Below are 21,388 nucleotides of genomic sequence, written 5' to 3'. Positions count from 1 at the left end.
AACCATTACCACCAAACCACCGACCACATACCGACCAAACCACCCAAACCAACCATGCCACAACCCATATCGAAACTCTACGACCAAAATATGGTCGCTCGGTGGAGATAAGCGATAGCGATGCTCATGACCGAGAGCGCGGCAGTTCGAACTGATTATACACCCTGCAGGGGGATACTCCTGGACCCACACGACACAGGGACCATACGGCTTGTGCCACCCGCTAAGATGCACACAAGGGGGTACCCGTGACAACCTTTCCCAACCAGGCCCAACCATGTGGATCAACCATAGCTCGGCACGACGGTATTAGAACTACTCCTCGAGCAAACTAATACCGCTAAAAGCCCGGACTCAAACCGGACTCACACCGTCTATGACGAGGCCCACATGACCACGTTTGCGAAGGTAATCGGCTCGCCTACCATTATATCAGCATGTGGTGAGTAAGATAAGTGCTAAAGCCGACTACACCGATGATCGGTGCTTAACCGGTACAAGCGGTCTACGGTGTCCGGGTTCCCTCCCCGAACTGCCTGAGGACTCCTCGTGAGCAGATGACACCCCTAACACCGCCCACACCTCGTCTCAACTCACCACTCAACAACCGACACATCATCAACATAACCACAAATGTGAACAGGTAAAAAGCCCTAGGCTCGCGACAACGGTGGACGCCGTCGTCGACTTCTACCGGAAAGCCTAAGTACCACTAAGCATAGAGAACTATCATTAGACCTCGACGACACCACTAGGCTCCAAGGAATAACACATGACACATGACCGAAATGGGAGAATGCATAGGCATAGGTTCTACCCAACTCGGTACCCGACACATGCAATGTATACATAAGCGTAGATAACATATTAGATTTTCAAGTAGACACGGTGCAATATGATAGATGCTTGCCTTGCTGCCCTAGCTGCCGCTCACAGCTACCCGAGTCACGATCACCATTGCGGGAACCTTCGGGGACAGCCTCGTTCGCCTCGTTCGCCGGGTCGAAGTTCCCTAAAAGAATCACGCGTGCAATGTAATGAATATGAATGACATGCACTGACGGAGGTGACATGCATTATGCCCTGCGCTTAAAACATCAAATATTTCCTAATTGCAATTAGCGTTAACCATTTAAACATTTCCTGAAATACTTTAAAGCACAAACCAAAGCTTAAACCAAACTGGAAAGTTAATTATGCTTAACATGAGGGTGTATATTTTTACTGAACAGGGCACAATTTAGCAAGACTCACAAAATTGGATTCATCAATTTTGGAGCTACCAAGATTTAACTATGAATTATCCAAGCTTAAACATGTTTCATTTATTCAATAAATTACAGCACACATTTCATGGCCACTGGTATTTTTAATGGATAGATCATGTCGTAATAAAGCCAACAAAATTGGTTTCATGAATTTTGGAGCTCTACATAATTTCCTATTGCATATTTCAATATTTCAGCCGATTTATCAACTCAACAGATATTAAATTCGCAATTTCTGATTTCCTCAAATATTAAAACAGGCCCACGCCTTTTTCTACCGGCACCGATCTAGCCCAAGCCACTGACCAGTGGGGCCGGCTCCCTTGACCGAAGTCAAAATCAGCCACGGCCGCTGCGCGCGCGCAACTGGCGGACGGCCGGCGGCCGTTGCGGTGGCTGCCGGCGGCAAGCGACAGCCAGAACGGCTCGGCCGAGGGCGGAAACGGCACTAGCGCGAGCACACGGTCATGGCGGGGGCACACGTCGACGCCGGCGACGGCCGGAGCATGGTGAGCGGCGGCGAGGGGCAAAACTAGCACGGCGGCAGCACGGTTTTGACGCGCCGACGGCGAACGGCGACGCAATAAGCCCGGCCGAGCACACCTACACGTTCTACGTGAGCGCGTGGACCTAACGGCGTGGCCAAACACCGAGGAGCTCGACGGTGGCACGGCCGGCGGCGAGAGCTGTGGCACGGCGGTGCTCAGTCCTGCGCGAACGGCCGCGCCGGCAACAGGCCAAGGCTGAAAAAGCGCGGGCAAAGGTTTCAAGGGGTCGAGGGGGAGCTCACCGCGGGATTGGACGGGTCAGGGAGGGCTCGCAGCAGCAAGATCGACGATGAGGTTGGAGAACCGGCGGTCGGCGCCGTGGCAGGTGAGCTCGAAGTGGCTCGGTCCGGTGAGGCTGCTCCAAGCTCCTGCAGGTCCGGAGTGGTTGGGCAACGACGAACTTCGCTCGGCGGCGGTGGAGCCTTGCTGCAGCGCCGGCTCGGGGAAGAAGGTGCTAGCTTTAGCTCTGCGTGGCCGCGAGAGCAGGAGGGAGGAGCTGCTCGTCGTTTTGCTGAGAGAGAGAGCACGAGAGAGCTATGGCTGTTGCTGCTGAGCTGCTTGCGCGTGGCCGAGACAGCAGAAGAGACGGGCTGCTGCTGCTGTTGCTTGCGCTCAGTGAAGAACAAGCAGTGGAGAGAGAGAGCAAGGAGTGAGAGGGTGGCTGCTATGGCTGCCTGCTCGAGTGTGTGCTGTGTGCATGTATATGCCTGTGGAGCATGCCTTGCAGGTGAAGCCACCGAGAGGAGGAGAGCAATTTGCTTTTGCCTGCTCGGTTGCTCCTCTGCTGGACTCAGTGGAGAAGGGAAGAGAGAGATGGCGTGCTGCATTTTTCTGCTACTCCTGTGAGGAAGGATCGGGAGAGCTTGAGGTGGCAGCCTTGCTCAAGGCCAAGAATGGCTGCGCCGACCTGCTCTGCTATGAAGGAAATATGAGAGAGAGAGAGAAGAACAGCAACAGTGAAGAAGCTAGATAAATTTTGGTGTTAGTTTGTACTAGTGTCTTCATTCTCTCATTTGTTTTCTCCAATTTCTCTAGTGGTTGAAAAGTCATCACAAAATTCAAGGATCAACTTTGCTGGATTCTATAATTCATGTGCAACGCATTTTAACTTATTTGACCCAGAATGCTTGAGCCAATTTTGAATAAAAATTGTTCAAAGATTCTATCTTTTCCAACTTGTGATAATTTTTATGCCTTCTAAACATTTCCCAAAAATTTGGGAAAATTCATCTATATTCTCCGCATATCATGTACTAATTTCTAAAATTGTTTCCAGCCCTATGTTGTATAGTAATATGGTGAGTTGCTTAACAACGCATCAACTAATATTGATATTTACAATTTGCTAAATTGAAAATTGCATGCCTAAAATTCCTCAAAACCATTAAACATGATGTTAATGGTACTCACGATGCTTAATTATCTAATTAAGGATTTTGGGCTGTGACAAAACCCTAGCATACAAACTCAAATGGCTAGCTCACCCATCTCCTACAGCCCTACTCTCTATTTATAGGCCTAGGGAGATTACTTATCCCTTAAGTTTCCTTGTTTCCAAAATACCCTTCCCTTCCAATGACCTCCTACCTACCATCGGGGCATTTTAGTATGTTTTTTGCTTCGTCCATCGAACAACCATGGCTTCTTCATGACTTAGCTTCGCCTTGATGTAAGTTTCACAATGATGCCATGTACACTCCATCCTTCCACGGTTGAGGCCAAACCGTGAAACCACCTTGCATGCTTCTCGAAGTGTGACTCACCGCCACTTACTTACACCTTAAGCAAGCGATTTGATGTCAACGCGTGTACTCCATCTTGCAATCTTGACCATCGGCAAGTCCCACCTACTCCCAATCCCTGGGCCACCTTGTCACTTCCACCGACATCCCCTTCACTTGACTTTGTTGACACACCGTATCCATCCACCTTCTCATGCTTTGCATGATCTCCATATGCACAACTAGGACCACCCTTAACTCCGCCTAGCATCCTCAATCATTTGGCGCCAAGCACCCCAATTGGCCCCGATCATCCGATCGTCAGCCACCATGTTGCATTCATCACCTGCAAAACATGAGACAAGCACACTCATATCTCCAACTCCATTATAGATAAGTCCATAATCAAAAACCTCAATCAATGCACATATCAGAAAAATCGTGAACCCTGGATGTTCCAGCGTTGTTACCTCCTCAGCCCTAGATCATCCGGCATGTTCAATCCAACAGGCAGGTCATCTTGCAACCTCTCTACAAGAAATGCTCTGGCGTACATTTCATCCCATCGTCGGACCATCACGCAAGTTCTCTTACACAAGACCCGCATTCTGCAACCTTTTTGTAAGAAATAGTCCAGCATGCATTGCTCTCCATCGCCAAACCATCCTGTTAGTTTAAGTCTACCAGAGCTAACTTGCAACCTCTCTGCAAGAAATGCTCTAGCGTATATTACTGTCATTCACTAGACCATCCGGTGTGTACTTCAATTTCTTCTTCTAAGATGAAAATCTCCAGCATGAACTCATCTAAACACTAGACCATCCAGCGTGTACAAAATCCGAAGCGTCGAATCATCCGATAGGTACAATTTTCCTGGACTCAAAGAAAAACATGCCAACTCTATTTCTCTCTGCAATTTTGGTTAGTCATGATCATAATTGGAACACATATACATGCCCGAGCAATCCACAAATCAACAAACCGAAATAACAACATTGTCAATCACTCATCACATATAAACCAAGGCACACTTCAACTTGGTTTCTCAATCTCCCCCTTAATGAGTGCATTGATAACCCTCAAAGAACAAAGATTTTGGTTTGAAAACTGTCAACAAGAAAAGCTCATCCAAGTGATTACAAACTCAAGAAAAAGCAAAATATGTCACTTGGCATAAGAAGGATTGCAAAAACTCAAAGAGAGGCAGGGACAAGTCAAATGCAAAAGCTCCTCCCTTGATGAAACCACATATTTCAGGATTCTTTTTCTTTGTTATTTAGTGCATAAGTTCTCCCCCTTGGCAATGCAAATATCAAGGACCAAAAACACCATGAAATGCAGAAATATGCAAACCTAATGAGCTTCACAAGTATACCACAAAGCATTTGCACAATCTAGAAACATCAAAGGGCTATGGAGAGTAGAATATGGAGCTCACAATCGCATAAGGCTCAAAAAGAGATAGTGACATAAGAGCATAAAGCTTTACAAGAAAATCCTAAAGAATTTTTGGCGTATATAAGTTTAAGTAACCGAATCATATTAAAAGAGACCACCACGTAAGCATCCACCCATGCCAAGGCAATACAAGCATCAAGAACTAGTAAATTTGAAGGGACTGAGAGCTATGGTCCACTGGCCGGGAGCGCCACGCAAGCAGGGGACTGAGAGCGATGGTGCAAAGTGTGGGGTCGACCAGCCGATGGTGCACTAGTCGAGGGCTACAGCACACAGCATGGGCCCGAGGCAGCGGCCTGCAGAGCGGGGGCCGACCGGATGATGGCGCGTTGGCCTGGGGCGGTGCGCAGGCTAGGGCTAGGCAGCGGCTATGGCTCGAGCTCGAAAGTGAGGCAACAGTAAAGTGTCGAGTGTGTGTGCATCAGAGGTGCCCTGTTTGATGTTGAAGCCATTGTGGGCTCATATGAAAACAGGATTCCCACGGGAATATCCCAATTAAAAATGGGATTTCAAAAATGCGGTTGAGAAAATAGTGAAACTATTTTTAACCCGTTTTCGCATCAAGTTTCCCATTTTGTCTTGTTTTCGCGTAAATCCAAAAGTCTAAAATCAGTTAGGATACAAGTGGAAAACAGGACGGGACGGGATTTCTCCCTCCCATTTTCAACCCTAATGACAATGTGTAGATGTGACACTCAGAAGGCCATAGCGTGGGTGTGTCGAGGAGCGCATCGTGTCATGCTGCGAAATCATCGAAGGAGGAGAGGTGCTAGAGAGGACGAAGCCGATGTGGTGAAGTTCAAAGCCAAGGAGCGTCAATAGGTCAGTAGAGCGACACAAACCGGTCTATGATCAAAAACAGTAGAGAAACCTGATCTAGAGATGACTACGAAAAGCTCTAAGTGGTAGCCGATCTTTGGATCAATGACACAAACACTAATCTATGGGTTGTGCAGCCCCTAAGAGAGATCACAGAAATCGGATCTTCTTCCAGAGACAATGTGGTGAAAGTTGTGGAGGCGATGACTCAGGAAACGGCGCTAGCTCAATACCATGTAAATAGATTAGTATAGTGCAATAATTGTTGATATGTTGTATTGAGCTTCATAGGCTATTATATAGTGTACATGGTGGCTTGAATTTCAAACAATCCTAAAGATAAGATGAACCATATCGAAGAGACTAATCATATCTGTATTATCTAAAATTCAGTATTTTCAAGTGTCTTCTTGGAAAGATGACCAGTTTGCCATGTCAAGAGCAAAATTCTCCTATGAACACGAGGGGATCTAAAAGATGTGGTACGACTACTACCAATCACACCTGAGTGATCGGAAGGACCTAAATTTTGGTGTTCCAACCACAACACCTGACTTCTGAGTTATTACTCCTGTTTACGTGATGCTGCCAAGGATGCACATCCCATCAGTAACTTCTCCACCCGACTTGATGATTCAGGTTCGTGCTAGGATCACACGAATTTATTTATTTATTGGAAAAGAAAAGTTTTATTAACTCTCAATGTTATATCGAGACGATACACAAGAGTTTTCTCCCAATTTCTGCATAGCTAAGATGCACATAGCCAAAATAAGAAAAAACAAAGTGGCAAAAACCAAATGGGAAACCAACAAGCCAGAATAAAAACTCTTAAGCATGATTATTGTGAATGGCTTCAATGCATATCCTACACTGCTATTCGAACCAGTTGAAGAGCTCCCTTGACACTCACTCCAAACATGTCGCTGTCGTAGCAACCAGCCCGCAATGCTCCTGCAAGTGCAACACAAACCACAAGCGGAGCCGTTGTATGTAAAGATAACTTGTAATGAAGAAATAAATTTCTTCTTATTAAATACAATATCATTTCTGTATAGCCATATCGACTAACAAAAGGTGGTTGTTGCTACCAGTATATTGGCTTTCAGCTTTTTACTAATACCCGAAGCCAACTAAACATGTTTGGTACACTTCGTGGTGGGTAAAGATTTGAGACCACCTGAACTATTTAAGCATGCAGAACGGGCGAAGTGACAAATATAGAAGAGATGCTTAATTGTCTCCTTTTGTGACAAAAGCAACAATTCTGATTTCCTATCCATGGTCTTTTGATTAGATTATCTTTTGTTAAAAGAATTTCTCTATGAAGGTACCAGAGGAATATTTTAACTTTTAGCGGTATTTTAAGCTTCCATGTTAGGTTGTTTATGATTGGTTCGTCACCTCGTACAAGAGCCTTATATAGGGAGTTGACGGCAAACTTTTTGGATCGGTTAAGCTCCATCGGAATTCGTCTTGTTGATATGCCAAGGTGATATTGGTAAGGTGTGCCAATAAATCAGTCCCTGCTACCAATTTTTTACCATCTAGATTCCTTCTGAAGGTTATGTGGGGATTAGTTTGTAGGACTGAAGACAGCATCTCTTGTTTAATCCACGCTATAGTATAAAGTTGAGGCCATTGGTCTTTTAGGGGTAAATTGCCCAACCAAATGTCCTCCCAGAACCTGATTTCGGAACCATACTTTACAATGAAGGTGCCATAGCGAAACACGACATGTTTTACTCTCATCAGTCTAGCCCATATGTAGGAGTCCTCTGGTTTGCATTCAATCTGTGAAAGTGATTTGGACCCCACATATTTGTTACACAGCAAAATTTTTAACAGAACCCATCTTCAGTTAGCAGATTATATAACCATTTTGAAAGGAAAGCATTATTTTGTATCTCGAGGTCCTGGATTCCTAGTCCACCCTGATCCCTGAGTTTGCAAAGGACATTCAATTTTACCAAGTGGTACATCTTTTTCAAGCTATTGCTTTGCCAGTAGAATCTAGAGCAGAAGTAGTCGAGTCTTTTGAGTATCCCACGAAGAATATGGAAGAAGGATATCATGTATGCGGGTAGGCTGCTGAGAATTCAGTTTAGAAGGACTAGCCTGCCACTCGTGGTAAGGTACTTGGCCTTCCAACTGCTCAGCCTCTTTTCAATACGTTCTTCTACTCCTTTATAGTCTAAATTCTTGAGTTTACAATAGTGAATTGGAATATCTAGATAGTGCAGGGACAGCTCACCCTTTGCACATCCAAATATCTCTGCATATTGGTTTTTTTTGTCTTGTGTCGTAGCAAAATAGAACAATTCACTCTTATGAAAGTTGACTTTTAGACCTAAGGGCTGCTCGAATTCACAGAGCAACAGCTTCATATTCTCTACCTTTTCCAAATCATCTTCCATGAAAAGGATGGTGTCATCAGCATATTGAAGGATTGATAGCCCATTGTCTACCAGATGGGGTACAATTCCTTTGACTTGGCCTTCTTCTTTTGCTCTCCCGTTTAGGACTGTTAACATATCTATGACAATGTTGAATAGAATTGGAGAGAGCAGATCTCCTTGACGAAGACCCATTTTTGTTTGGAAGAACTAGTCGGTTTCGTTATTCACTTTTACTGCTGCGCTTCCCCTAGAAATAAAATTTTCAACCCAAGAGAACCATTTAGGTGAAAACCTTTCTTTGGAGAGACTGTAGAATAAATGGCCATTTAACTTTGTCATAGGCCTTCTTGAAGTCTATTATTAATATTACCCCACTCTTCTTTTTACAGTGGAGTTCATGCATTCTCATGTAAAATTATCACCCCTTCTAAAATGTTTCCACCATGCATGAAGGTAGTTTGTGTGGGATGGATTATGTGACCTTGTTTATTCCAATGGTGGCTACCTTAGTAAAAATGTTGAAGCTACATTTAGCAGCCATATTGACCTGTATTGTTGTATGCGGCAAGTTTCTTTGGTTTTTGGTAAGAGCGTGATCACCCTAAAGTTTAGGCTATGAATTGGTAGGTTCGCAAAATGCAATTCGTGGAACATTTTCATCATGTCACCCTTGGTCATGTCTCAGAACATCTAGTAGAACTCTGCCAGGAAGCCATCTGGGCCCGATGCCTTGTTATGCTCCAATTGGAAAATGGCATCATGCACTTCCTTTTTTGTGAAGGGGGCAATAAGGAAGTCATTTTTGTTATCAGCCACACACGTGATGTCATTTGTCCTTGATTTCGACATGGACAGGTGACTATTCATCGGTGGCCCAAAAAGCTTCTTACATTACTTAGTTATGTAGGCCTTTAGCTGATTTAGGCGCTCAAATTTTCCTTCATCTTGTTTTAGGTATATAATGCGTTGTTTCTCTATGTTTGCCATTTGTAACCATGTGGAAATCATGTATTATTGTCCCCTTGGAGGATGTTATCGACCTTGGCGTGTTGGCATCATTTGGACTCCTCTTCTCTGAGTGGTTTAATCGGTTTTTTATTTGATATCCTTTTGCAGTTGATCTCACTTTCAGTAAGACAACGGAGTTCCGACAATTTGTCTATCTCGTCAACGATTGCCATGAGTCTTTTTTCTCTTGTTTATAAATCCTACTAGTATGGGCAACCCATCCTCTAAGGTGCCACCTTAAGGCACCAAGTTTTCGTGTCTACCTTTGGACTGGATTCCTTCTGCCCAACGATCGATTCCATAGCTTCTTACTCTATCTACAAAACCTTTGTGATCAAGCCATCCTACCTCAAACTTAAAAAGTTTGCAACAATTTTAATTTGCGGGAACTTCAATCTACTAATTTGGATATTTTAGAGATAACCTTAGACCGGCTCACCCGACCTTTATTTTTGGAGGGTTTGCACTTGGTTTCTTAGGGGCAGCTCTAAAGTCGCTTAAAAAACTTCCAAGCTCCTCCTCATCCATGTCTACCTCTGTAACTGCATTTATTAAGTGAGAAAAAGAGGATCCGTCCCACATTGTCTCCATGTCACTATACTTGAATCTGAAAATTTGATTATTTGTGCATCTTTATCAGTATGTGTAGATATTTTTGTTGAAACATCTACCCTATCAGCAACCATGAGTTCAAGTGGCTTAATTGAATGTTCAATTTCTGTAGCATTCTTGCTTAAAGAAATACCTAGAGAGGAATTTTTTTTAGGAATAGGCATGGGTTGAGGCGGGCGACAAACCTGGAGGCAATGCAAAAACAATTGTGGACGCGATTGTTGATTTGTTGATGATGCCCCTAGAAGCTTCAGTTGTTCAATTTAGATTCTTTGTCACCACTCAATTCATTGCTCTCATCATAGTGTCAACATCAGTCGGTGATATGCCATTCTCCTGTTAGTTTGGAGCACCTAGGAACTCACGCAAGAAGTAGGAGATCGAACAATCAAGAACAGAAGAAAATCGATGTTGGCTTCTGGTCCTCAGGGTCACGTGCGAAGTGATCAACACGTGCTCCAGTCACGAACCAATCTGACGAGAAGCAAATCGGAACAGAGAGAACTTGATGGCACAAGGAAACCTCGGATGCAAATCGAACTCGCCAAAACTCGTATTCGACGATTCGCTGGAACAACGAGAACAAAACTCGACGAGAAATCGACGAAGACCAGAGGCAGATCGAAAAAATTCTAAAGGAATTTTTTTTTACTCTATTCAACTTGCACACAAATAAGGGATTACAACACACGTATATATATAGCACATGCTACCTAATCTTAACTGGACTTTAAACTAAATCGGATTCTAACTCAAACTCGAACTATGGACCTTCTGACTTGCAACCGGTCCATCCATCATACGACTCCCCTCAGCCCACATAGGATTAAGTCCAACATACTCCCCCTAATCCTGACGTGAGATGAGATCACGAACTCCCAATAGATACCGCATGACCACCAGCTTCACCATCGGCAATGCCTTCGTCAGAGTGTCGGCTCCTTGCTCCTCTATGCAGATGAACTCCACTTCAATCTGGCATCCTTCAACACACTCACAGATGAAATAAAATTTGGTGTCAATGTATTTGCTACGGCCGTGAAACACTAGATTTTTCATCAAAGCAATTGTTGATTTATTATCAACAAAGAGTTTGACTACTTTGGACTCTTCTCCTGACAGCTCCCCCAATAGACTTCTAAGCCACAATACTTGACATGCCACCTTCTGTGTTCTTCTTCAGTTTGTAAACTCATTTTAGTCCAATCGGCTTGTGACCAGCCGGTAGTGCTGTGAGAGTCCATGTGTTGTTCTTTTCTATGCACGGGATCTCCTTGGCCATGGTGTCCTCCCAGTCCTACTGCCCTGGAGCCTCAAAGTAGCAAGACGGCTCCTCCATGTCCACGAGCATGGCCTCTTCTTCCATGTCCTTCTCATCAAGGTCCACCCTTAAAGCATCTCTCATGATATTGTCGATGTGCCTGTAATGAATTGGCCCTTCATCTATGCTGCTGCTCCTGCTCATTTGCGGTGTAGCTTGATCATCCGCTGGTGATTCAGGTGCCGGTGTCACCAACGGAGTGGAGGGAGATGATGGAGAGGTTGCTATTGTGCGTGCCGCTGCACGTGCCCTGGTTACTGGTCCTCCCAGCATCACCTCGCCGGCCAGTGGAGTCGATGAAGGATCTTGATCATCATGTGACACGGGCGCTGACATGCCTGTCGGACCACCCGCAAGTGGCATAGAGCCGCCCACCACTGGCTCAATGCTAATCACCTCCTCGACATCGAAATCAGATAGCTCCACGCCGCTTGCACCTGCACACTAGCTCCACTCCATGCTTTCATCAAATTTAACATGACGACTAACATGAATTTTCCTGCATCGTGGTTGAAACAAACGATGCGCCTTGCAACCATCCTTGACGCCTAAATATACCATCAGCTAGCTTCGGTCATCGAGTTTCTTCAAGTGTGCTATGCAGTCAAACACACGAAGGTGTGCCAAATGGGGCTTCCTTCCACTCCAGGCCTCCAATGGAGTGCGATCATCCAACGCCTTTGTCGGCAAGCGATTCAACAGATACACCACGTGCCGCACTGCCTCCCCCCAAAACCTTCTAGGCACTTTCATGCTCTTGAGGAGGGACCTCGTCATCGCCATCACGGTCATGTTCCTTCGCTCCACCATGTCGTTTTGTTGTGGCATGTATGGCGCGGTGAGGTATCACTCAATCTTGGCCTCCTCGCATAGCCGGGTGAACTCGGCAGAGAGAAACTCTCCACCGCAATCAGTCCTCAATGTCTTAACGCGCCACCCACTCGTGTTCTTGGCCTACAACTTGAATCTTCTGAACACGAAGCAGGCCTGATCCTTTGACTTGATCACATACACCCCATCATCATGAGTAATCATTAATAATTAACATAAAGTAATTGTTACCGGTGGGAGTCCAAGATATGATCGGCCCGCAGGGGTCAGCATGTAGCGGCTCGAGTGGCTTCTCCGCCCTGAAATTTGCCACTGCTGGGAACTACTGTCTCGCCTACTTTGCCACCAAACAGCCTTGACACAGTTGGTTAGGGTGCATGATCGACGGCACGCTCGTCGCCATCTCCTTGTCAATAAGTAGCTTCATAGCTGCGAAGTTGACATGTCCGAGCCTCGCATGTAGCTCGATCTTGTAGAAGCGATTTGGAGTTCGCCTCACTTTCATCAGCAACTGTGCAGGACTACTATCATACACACGTAGATGTTTAGCATCCAAGATCATCTTGTGTCCAACCTCAATGAGTTGTCATAAACTGATGATATTGCTGCAAAGTCTTAGAATGTAGTAGACTTCCTGCAATAGCCACTAGTAGCTATTCTTGCAGCTAAACATGACAGGCCCTAAGCCCATGATCTATAGCGTGGAGCCATCCCCAAACTTCACCCTACCAGTGACACTTCGTCCAGCTCTCTAAACTTCTCTTTATCACCAGCCATGTGATTACTGGCTCTATTATCTAGGTACTATACCTCAATGCTGGAGCCTCTCTCCATCGTGTCACACAATTCCTTCTTCAACTTCTCCTCATTCCGCAACACAGCATCATGTCTTTGCTGCAGCCCCGGTACGGTCTCCTCCGACACTGTGAGCAGTAAGGCCAGCTCGGTGTCATCTATACATGTGAGATGTGACTTGCCTTTCTCTTCCTCCTTCTTTTTGGGTTCCTTGCACTCGCTCACGTAGGGCCCCATCTTGTAGCAATTGTAGCACACGATGTGGCTCTCGTTCTTGCGACCATCGCCCGAGCCGCACTCTTCCTCATTGCTTGACATCTCGCCGCGACCACCTCTGCCATGGTCACAACCACCCCGTCCGCGATTGCTACTATTTGCAGCAAGGTGGGATTTGCCCTTGTTTCTTGATGAGGAGTCACCTCCATCCTTCTTCTATCGCGCCTACCACTCACCCAGAGTGAGAAGGAGCTGGCTATCATCAGTACTATTATTGTTGGATGAACACAGACGAGCATGTTCTTCAAACTCCTTCAGCCACCCCACGACTTCCTCGAATGGTATCTTGTCGAGGTTGTAGAACTACTCAATCCTGGCGATCACACTCAGGAATCGATCCAGCACGGTGTCGAACTGCTTTTTGACCAATGCAGCATCGTCAAGCATCTCCCTCAGGTTGGCGTACCTAATGGACATGATGTTGAGCCTTCTGATGTACTGGTCCATGCTCTCTCCCTCCAGCATACGCATGGCATTGAAGTCGTTCTTCAATGTCTATAGTTGTACGTTCTTGATGCAATCCACGTTAACGAACCTTGTCTTGAGACAATCCCAGACCTCCTTTGCAGTTTTCTTCCTACATCATGAGATCCTCCGGGAGCGCTTGGAAGAGATGCAACTTCACCGTCTTGTCCTTCTTCTCCTCGACGACTGCATCGGCCGCCGACTCGATTGCCTCCCAAACACCTTGATCTTCCATCATCGCTTGCACCTGAATCACCTAACTCATGTAGTTTGTCGCCGTCAACTACGAGTACAGGAACGACCCACCGCTGCTCTCTCGCACCACCTCACCCAGAGGAACAATCGACATGACGTGTTGGTGTAGCCTTTTCTCCGACGAGTAGCAAGAGATCGATGCTGGAACATACAGCAGCCTTGGCCCTACGCCCTACCAGCTTTGATACCAAATATTAGTTTGGAGCACCCAGGAACTCATGAGAACTAGGAGATCAAACAAACAAGAACGGAAGAAAATCAATGTTGGCTTCCGGTCCTCAGGGTCACACGCGGTGCAATCTGCATGTGCTCCAGTCACGAACCAATCTAACAAGAAGCAAATTAAACAGAGAGAACTTGACGAAACCAAAAAACCTCGGATGCAAATGGAGCACGCCGAAACTTGTATTCGACAATTTGCTGGAACAATGAGAACAGAACTCGATGAGAAATCAACGAAGATCATAGGCATATTGAAAATTTTCTAGAGGAATTTTTTTTGACTCCATTCAACTTGCACGCAAACCAGGGATTAGAACTCATATATGTATATATAGCACCTACTACCTAATTTAAACCGAACTATAAACTAAATCAGATTCTAACTCAAACTCGAATTATGGATCTTCCAACTTGCAAGCGGTACATCCGTCATACGACTCCCCTCAGCCCATGCAGGATTAAGTCCAACATCTCGGGTCAAGGGCACCTAGAGTCGTAGGCTTCATCGATGATCAGCTGAAGCACTTACAGCCCCAGCCTCCTTGGAGCCATTGGCCCTTGGGGAGGTGTGACCACGGCCGCTGGAACATACACTACTACATAACTTGGCTTATATGCTGGCCCATCACTACCGGTTCCTCATGGGTCGGCAGTGATAGGGCATCAGTGCCGGTTCATTAGCTGCACAGGAAGAATCAGCCATTATGGCTTATAAACTGGTAGTGATAAGGGCCATCACTGACAGCTGATGGATTGAGTCAGCGGTGATGCACTTACACCACATCAATGCCGGTTTAATCTACTGACTGGCAGTGATATCTCTACATCACTGCCGGTGGATTATATGAACCGGCAGTGATATCCTCCCCTTCCTCACCTTCTTGTACCTTGAGCTAACAGAGTCATTTCAGTACTCTCTCCATCACAAAATCTCTTATGGAAACAACCACTTCATCCCTTCTCCCGCATTAATTCCCTCACCACTCAAGCTCAATTTTGATCAAGAAGGAGGCCTAGAAGAACTCTCTCTAACTATCCAAACAAAATCTCTTCTTTCCTCTCTATTTTCTCATTTGCCTTTTCTTCATTTTTTAGGACAAGTGAACTCTGGATTTTTCCCTAACAGCAAGCAAGCTTCTAGGAGCCTCTTGAGCTCAAGTAAGTTGAAATCCCCAAAGTTAATCCTATATTTAGCATTTTAACTCAAAATGTTACCTGAAAAACCAAAGTTGATCTTATCCCTATAGAGATCTAGGAAAATCTTCAAAGTTGATCCTAATAAACCATAGGAATAAATTTAGAAGTCTACAATATAGAAACTTTAGGTATGAGAATATTTATTTTTGATTTTTAATGAATTTTTTGCATCCTGCAGTAAAACAGTGAAAAGGGTTTCACTGCCGGTGGACATATTGGGTCTGCAATGAAACTACTTTCACTATCGGTCATCCTATTCAGCCGGCAGTGAAGGTACTCTTTTAAATTTAAATAAATATGTATTATGATTTTAGATCAAAAGAATGTTAATAAATATAGATAATACAAACTCAATCAAAAACTCTTAAGTAGCCAAGCGGTTTGTTCGTTCTTACTTGGTGCGGGTCGTGGGTTCAATTCTCTGGGCATGCACGCAAAACTAAAATAAATTTTTTGCACCCTGCGATACCAACAGTGAAAGGAGTTTCACTGCCGATGAACATATTGGACCGGCAGTTAAACTACTTTCACTACCAGTGGACTTATTGGGCGGTAGTGAAATTAGTTTCACTATTGGTCGTCCTATTGGGCCGACAGTGAAGGTACTCTTTCACTGCCAGTGCTCATATTGAGCCGGTAGTAAAAGCCCTCCCCTAGATAATTGCTCAACGTCCGCTCTCTGACACTTTAAAAAAAATTCCGGCCTATGCCCTTCACGCCGAAACGCCTTCCATCGCCTCCTCCCCGACACTGCCATCCCCGCCACATCCTCCCTAATGCCGCCGTCCCCGGAGCCCCATCGTCCCCTTCCCATAGGCCGTCGTCCCCTTTCGCGGAGCTCTGTCGTCCCCATCCCATAGGCCGCTGTCTCCATCCCTAACGCCATTGTTCCCCGTCCCGCTCGTGCTGCCATCGTCCGTGCCTGCCTATCTCGCCGACCGATAGAGCAAAGGTAAATTTTATCATCACCTCCCTCCCTACTCTGTTAATTTGGACAGCAGGATACATGTGCTTTATGCCCTATGATGAAAGAATGCACTGAGACTGGGCTTGATTTCTGAGTACACTAGGATAAACCTGGATGTTACTTGTTGTATGTTCGGTTTGTACCTATACACTAAGAAATCTATGTTGGTTTGGCTATCCAGTGCAATACATGTTAAATTGATCCCTGGATGTGTGCTGTTGTAAGTTCAAAGTCTGTCTAATATATTTTATACTTGGTAAATTGTTATGTTAGCTTCTCTGAGCAATCATTTTGTAAACTGATATTCAGTTCTCCTACCTCGGCACTTTGTTATTTGTTCTGTTCAGAGTTTGTGCACTTTGTTGGCATAACAGACTTGTCCATGATGATGTCTTAAATTTTGAATAACTAAATCACGTTCTATTTGCTACCTGAAACCTCAGAAACATTGCCCTGTCTATGATGTATTCACTAGACAATTAGAGAGTAAAACTTTAACAGTTCTAGGGCCAATTGTCACTCAATATCTAAGAGCACTTTTACACAAATTATATTATGTTGTCCATTACTTACTGTATACATGATAAGAGATATTGTTCTTTATGGCTTGTTGTCTTGTTATCTCAAGATCATGTGTAATGAATATTCTCTTTTATTTTGATATGTGGTATAATATCCATGTTTTTGAAATACTAGTTGGTTTGGCTATCCAGTGCAATACTAGTTCAGAGAGCATTAATGTGATTTGTAGTATATCATTTTTGCATATTCTCTGAAATTTAGGACTACTATGATATGGTATGTTCTTCACCATGATCGGCAAAGTAGAGTGTTCTTCAGTTGAGAGGAATGTCACGCACAAGTTAATTGATTAAAATGAGCATGTTATAAAGGATACAAGTCTAAACATGAAGCTGTTGCGACATGCAACAGTCAAATCATCCAAGCCAAGTTAAAATTAGCTAACTTCGAAAATAAGAAGAAGTGTAATATCAAGTGTAAAGATATTATAATCCTAGTTCTGGTTGTAATTACTATGTATTAATAAAGGTGCCTTTATTATTAATTTTTATCATATATGTATGCATGTATTGAGTGGGAGAGACGAAGAGATCGACGAGAGAGAGGGAGGGCAGAAAGAGAGGATAGGACTGGAGTAGAAGAGGAGGCACAACACTGCTGGCTGAAACTCCTAATCCTTCAGCCGGCAGTGATAACCTTTTTTACTGTCGGTCCACGGATTTGTTTGTTACCACTGTTGGCTCTAAAAATGACAGTAAAGGGGATTTTAGAATCGACAGTAAAAAGAATTTTTGTAGTAGTATCTCAACATATGGTGGGCCTGTAGCACCCTGCTCCAACGCCCCAGACCCCTGCAAGCACTTAGAGGTGGCCTGCCCAAACTGTGCCAAACGCGATGGCCGGAGAGAGGACTGGTGAGCACCCAAAGACGAAGCAGGGGACTGAGGGAGCGTTGGCCAAGACTATCGTCCAACACGAATAGGATCGTCTCAGAGCATACACTAGTTTGGATCGTAGATTCGTAGCACCCTTGCCACCACTGTCAGCCCTGAACCTGTTGGCTAGACTTTCTGAACTAGTGTCGCATGGAAGGAAGTGGTGCCAGCCTGGGTAGCTGCTGCCTGAGACTCTCCAGCTATTGCCTATTGCACAGCCGATAGTGGCTTTGTTTGAACCGACCCGACCACCACCGAAGCCATCTGGAATGTGTTAGATAATCCAGGCTCGGTTCATTGCTCTTGCACAAAGAATGGCTTAGCTAGAATAAAGGAGCCCGATCTTAGCCAGTTTTGGGCGCGTCATTGTATACTGCATGCTATCATGCGGTGGTTTTTCTTTCCTTGTTTTCCTCCGAGTCGTAGGCGTAGCGGTGGAGGTGATCAGCATGTTTCCAGGTCGTGGGATGGCACGACCATCGCGGGGGGTGTGGAGATCGCCGTGGTCGTTCGTGGCCACCAGTTAGTTGTAATCGCGTGTATATATGCAGCGTAATACAAAGAGAAAAGGTGTTGTGTGCTGCACAAAAGCTCTGAGCGTTCTTTCGTGTGTTCATCGCGTTCATCGCGTTACAGCGTGTGTGCGTGAGTTTTCAGGGGTGTCTTCTTTGTCTCCGGTGACGGGCGCTGGCGAGTGAAGGCTACAACAGGTATCAGAGCATCTACGGCACTGGGGCGTCATGTCATCGCTGCCTGCCTTCGGCACGGGGTCTAGGACACCGGTGGGCGGCGGACGGCGTGATTCGCCATCACCTCCGCGACGTCGTGCGCGCCCGCGGTACCGCGACGGGACGGTCATGGTGGAACGCATGGTGGAGCGTCGCATCAAGGACATCGGGGGAGCCGGGTGGCCGACGCTCACCAAGACGAACTACGGAGCATGGTCGGCGATGATGCGCATCATGCTCAAGGCGCGGAGTCTATGGGACGCTGTCATCTACGACGACATCGATGAGCATGATGACCAGACGGCACTGGAGGCCATCTGCAAGGCGATTCCAGCAGAGATGCTGGAGACCATGGCGAACAAGCCCAGCGCGAAGGCCGCCTAGGATGACCTCAAGACGGTGAACCTCGGCGTCGAGAGAGTGCGTAAAGCTAAGGCGCACACGCTGCGGCGGGACTTCGACGCCCTAGCGTTCAAGGACGGCGAGACGATCGACGAATTCTCCGTCCGCATCAACGGGGTGGTGCAGCAGCTGAGGACCCTCGACGATGACTACGACAAGGTGACGATCGTACGCAAGTTCCTTCAGGCATTGCCACCCCGGTGCCACCAGATCGCCATGTCGATCGAGACTCTCCTTGATCTGGAGGACATCTCCGTCGAGGAATTGGTCGGGCGCCTCAAGGCGGCGGAGGAGCGTCACGACCTTAGCGGCGGCGACAACAGCATCACGTGCCTCAACCTCACGGAGGAGTTGGTGGCGCGGGTGTCCAAGCGGCTTCAGATCTCCACCGACAAGGGGCAGGCATCAAGCGGCTCGAGCGCCTCAGGGGGAGGCCAGCGTCGCGGCCGTGGAGAAGGCCGCAGCAAGTCGGGGAGAGGGGGCGACCACAGGTAGAAGGGAGGATATGGATCGCGTAGCGGCGGCGACGGCTCCCGGGATGGTGCCCATGGTGGGAACAATGGCGACGTCGCGCGCGACGAGTGCCGGTACTGCGGCAACAAGGGCCATTGGGCCCGTGAGTGCCCGAAGAGGAAGCGTGATGCGCAGGACCACTCGGCCCAAGCTGAAGAAGAGCAGGAGCCCACGTTGTTGGTGACGGCGGTGTCGACCTAGGTGGACTCTGCCTCTACATCCTCACCTGAGCCGACGGCGGTGGCGGCAGTGCACATCGACGAGAACAACCTCTTCGTCTAGCTCGAGGAGAGGAGTGACGGCGAGTGCACTCGATGGATCCTCGACACTGGCGCCACGAATCACATGACGGGTGCCAGATCTGCCTTCGCCGAGCTCGACACCGGCATCTACGACACGGTTCGATTTGGGGATGGATCGACCGTCGGAAACGAAGGGCGCGGCACCGTGCTCTTCAAGTTCAAGAATGGGGAGCACCAGAAGCTGACCGGCGTCTACCACATCCCCAGGCTGACGGCGAACATCATCAGCCTGGGCCAGCTGGAGGAGGAGCAGTTCAAGATCGCTCTGGAGGATGGCGCGCTGAAGATTTGGGACCAGCGACGGCGGCTCGTGGCGGTAGTGCGACGCGGGGCGAGCTGGCTCTACATCCTCAACCTCACCGTCGACAAGCCGGTGTGCCTGGCGGCGCACACCGATGAAGCGGTGTGGCGGTGGGATGCCCGATACGGGCACCTCGGATTTCAGGGGCTGTAGAAGATGTCGAAGGGGGAGATGGTGCGCGGCCTCCCGCGGATTGATCACGTTGATCAAGTCTGCGACGAGTGCTTGGTGGGCAAGCAGCGCCGCCTCCCCTTCCCGGCGGCGAGCAAGTTCCGAGGCTGCGCGTCAACTCAAGCTGGTGCACGCCGAACTTTGCGGACCAATCACGCCACAGACTCCAGGCGGGAAGCGGCTGTTCCTCCTCGCCGTCGACGACATGAGCAGGTACATGTGGCTGGTCCTTCTGGCCACGAAAGACGAGGCGGCTCCGGCGATCATCCGTCTGCAGGCAAGGGCGGAAGCAGAGGCCGGGCACAAGCTAGGGACTCTGCGCACAGACCGTGGTGGCGAGTTCACGATGCGGGCATTCGGGGAGTACTGCGCCGGTCAAGACATCCAGTGCCATCTCACCGCGCCGTACACACCACAACAGAACGGCGTGGTGGAACGCCGCAATCAGACCGTGCTGGGGATGGCACGGTGCATGCTCAAGACCATGGGCGTCCTCGGCCGGTTCTGGGGGGAGGCAGTGACGACGGCGGTCTTCGTCCTCAACCGCGTGCCGACGAAGAGCTTGGAGAACAAGACCCCATTCGAGGCATGGTATGGACACAAGCCCACAGTTCACTTCTTCCGAACTTTTGGCTATGTTGCGCATGTGAAGAACACCGGCGGCCACCTGCGTAAGCTGGAGGACAGGAGCACACTGATGGTGTTCATCAGGTATGAGCCGGGCTCCAAGGCCTACTGGTTCTACAAGCCGACCACCGATCGGGTGCATGTTTCACAGGATGCTGTCTTCGAGGAAGCGTGCACCTGGGATTGGGACCAGGGAAAGGCGGAGAACACCGGCGGTGATGTCGACCCCTTCGTCGTCGAGTACGTCTACACGCCTATCACTGCCGCACCGCATGAACGCACCGTGGCGAGGGCGTCACCAGGAGTTGCGGCAAGCGCGTCACCAGGGAGCGTGGCGCGGAGCGGGGCAGGAGGCGCGGCAGGGAGCGCGGCGCGGAGTGCGTCAGCAAGTGCGTCCCGGAGCACGATGCCAGCTCCCACAGGCGCGGTCACGCCTGTGCTCCAGCAGCAGTCGGGCGAGGAGGGCGCGTCCTTCCCAGCTGCACCGGGAGGGGTGGAGTTTGTCTCTCCACCCAGCAGGGGCCTCGACCTCGACGACGATCATGATGATGGCGCTCCATTGCGGTTCAGGAGGATCGATGACCTCCTCGCGAACACTACTCCGTGAGGGGCTGCAGATCAGGGCGCCGCTGGAGATCTGCTCGTGGCCGTCGGTGATGGTGAACCGCCACGTTTGAGGAAGCAAGACACGAGGAGTGCTGGCACAAGGCCATGAAGGAGGAGAT

At 47.7% G+C, this 21,388-nt stretch overlaps 1 protein-coding gene across 1 annotated transcript; it reads right to left on the bottom strand.

Annotated features, from left to right (window-relative positions):
• Nucleotides 1-863: 863 nt before the first annotated feature.
• On the bottom strand, nucleotides 864-2,685 carry LOC133891440 (uncharacterized). The gene is made up of 2 exons (XM_062332152.1): nucleotides 2,059-2,685; nucleotides 864-1,012 (listed from the first exon to the last, which is right to left on the bottom strand). Exons 1-2 carry the CDS (start codon nucleotides 2,641-2,643, stop codon nucleotides 920-922), a joined length of 678 nt encoding a protein of 225 aa, XP_062188136.1. The 5' UTR covers nucleotides 2,644-2,685; the 3' UTR covers nucleotides 864-919.
• Nucleotides 2,686-21,388: the final 18,703 nt, after the last annotated feature.

Source organism: Phragmites australis, chromosome 14 (assembly GCF_958298935.1).
Source record: "Phragmites australis chromosome 14, lpPhrAust1.1, whole genome shotgun sequence".
Taxonomy (NCBI): domain Eukaryota; kingdom Viridiplantae; phylum Streptophyta; class Magnoliopsida; order Poales; family Poaceae; genus Phragmites; species Phragmites australis.
This window is presented reverse-complemented; position numbering and strand designations above follow the sequence as displayed.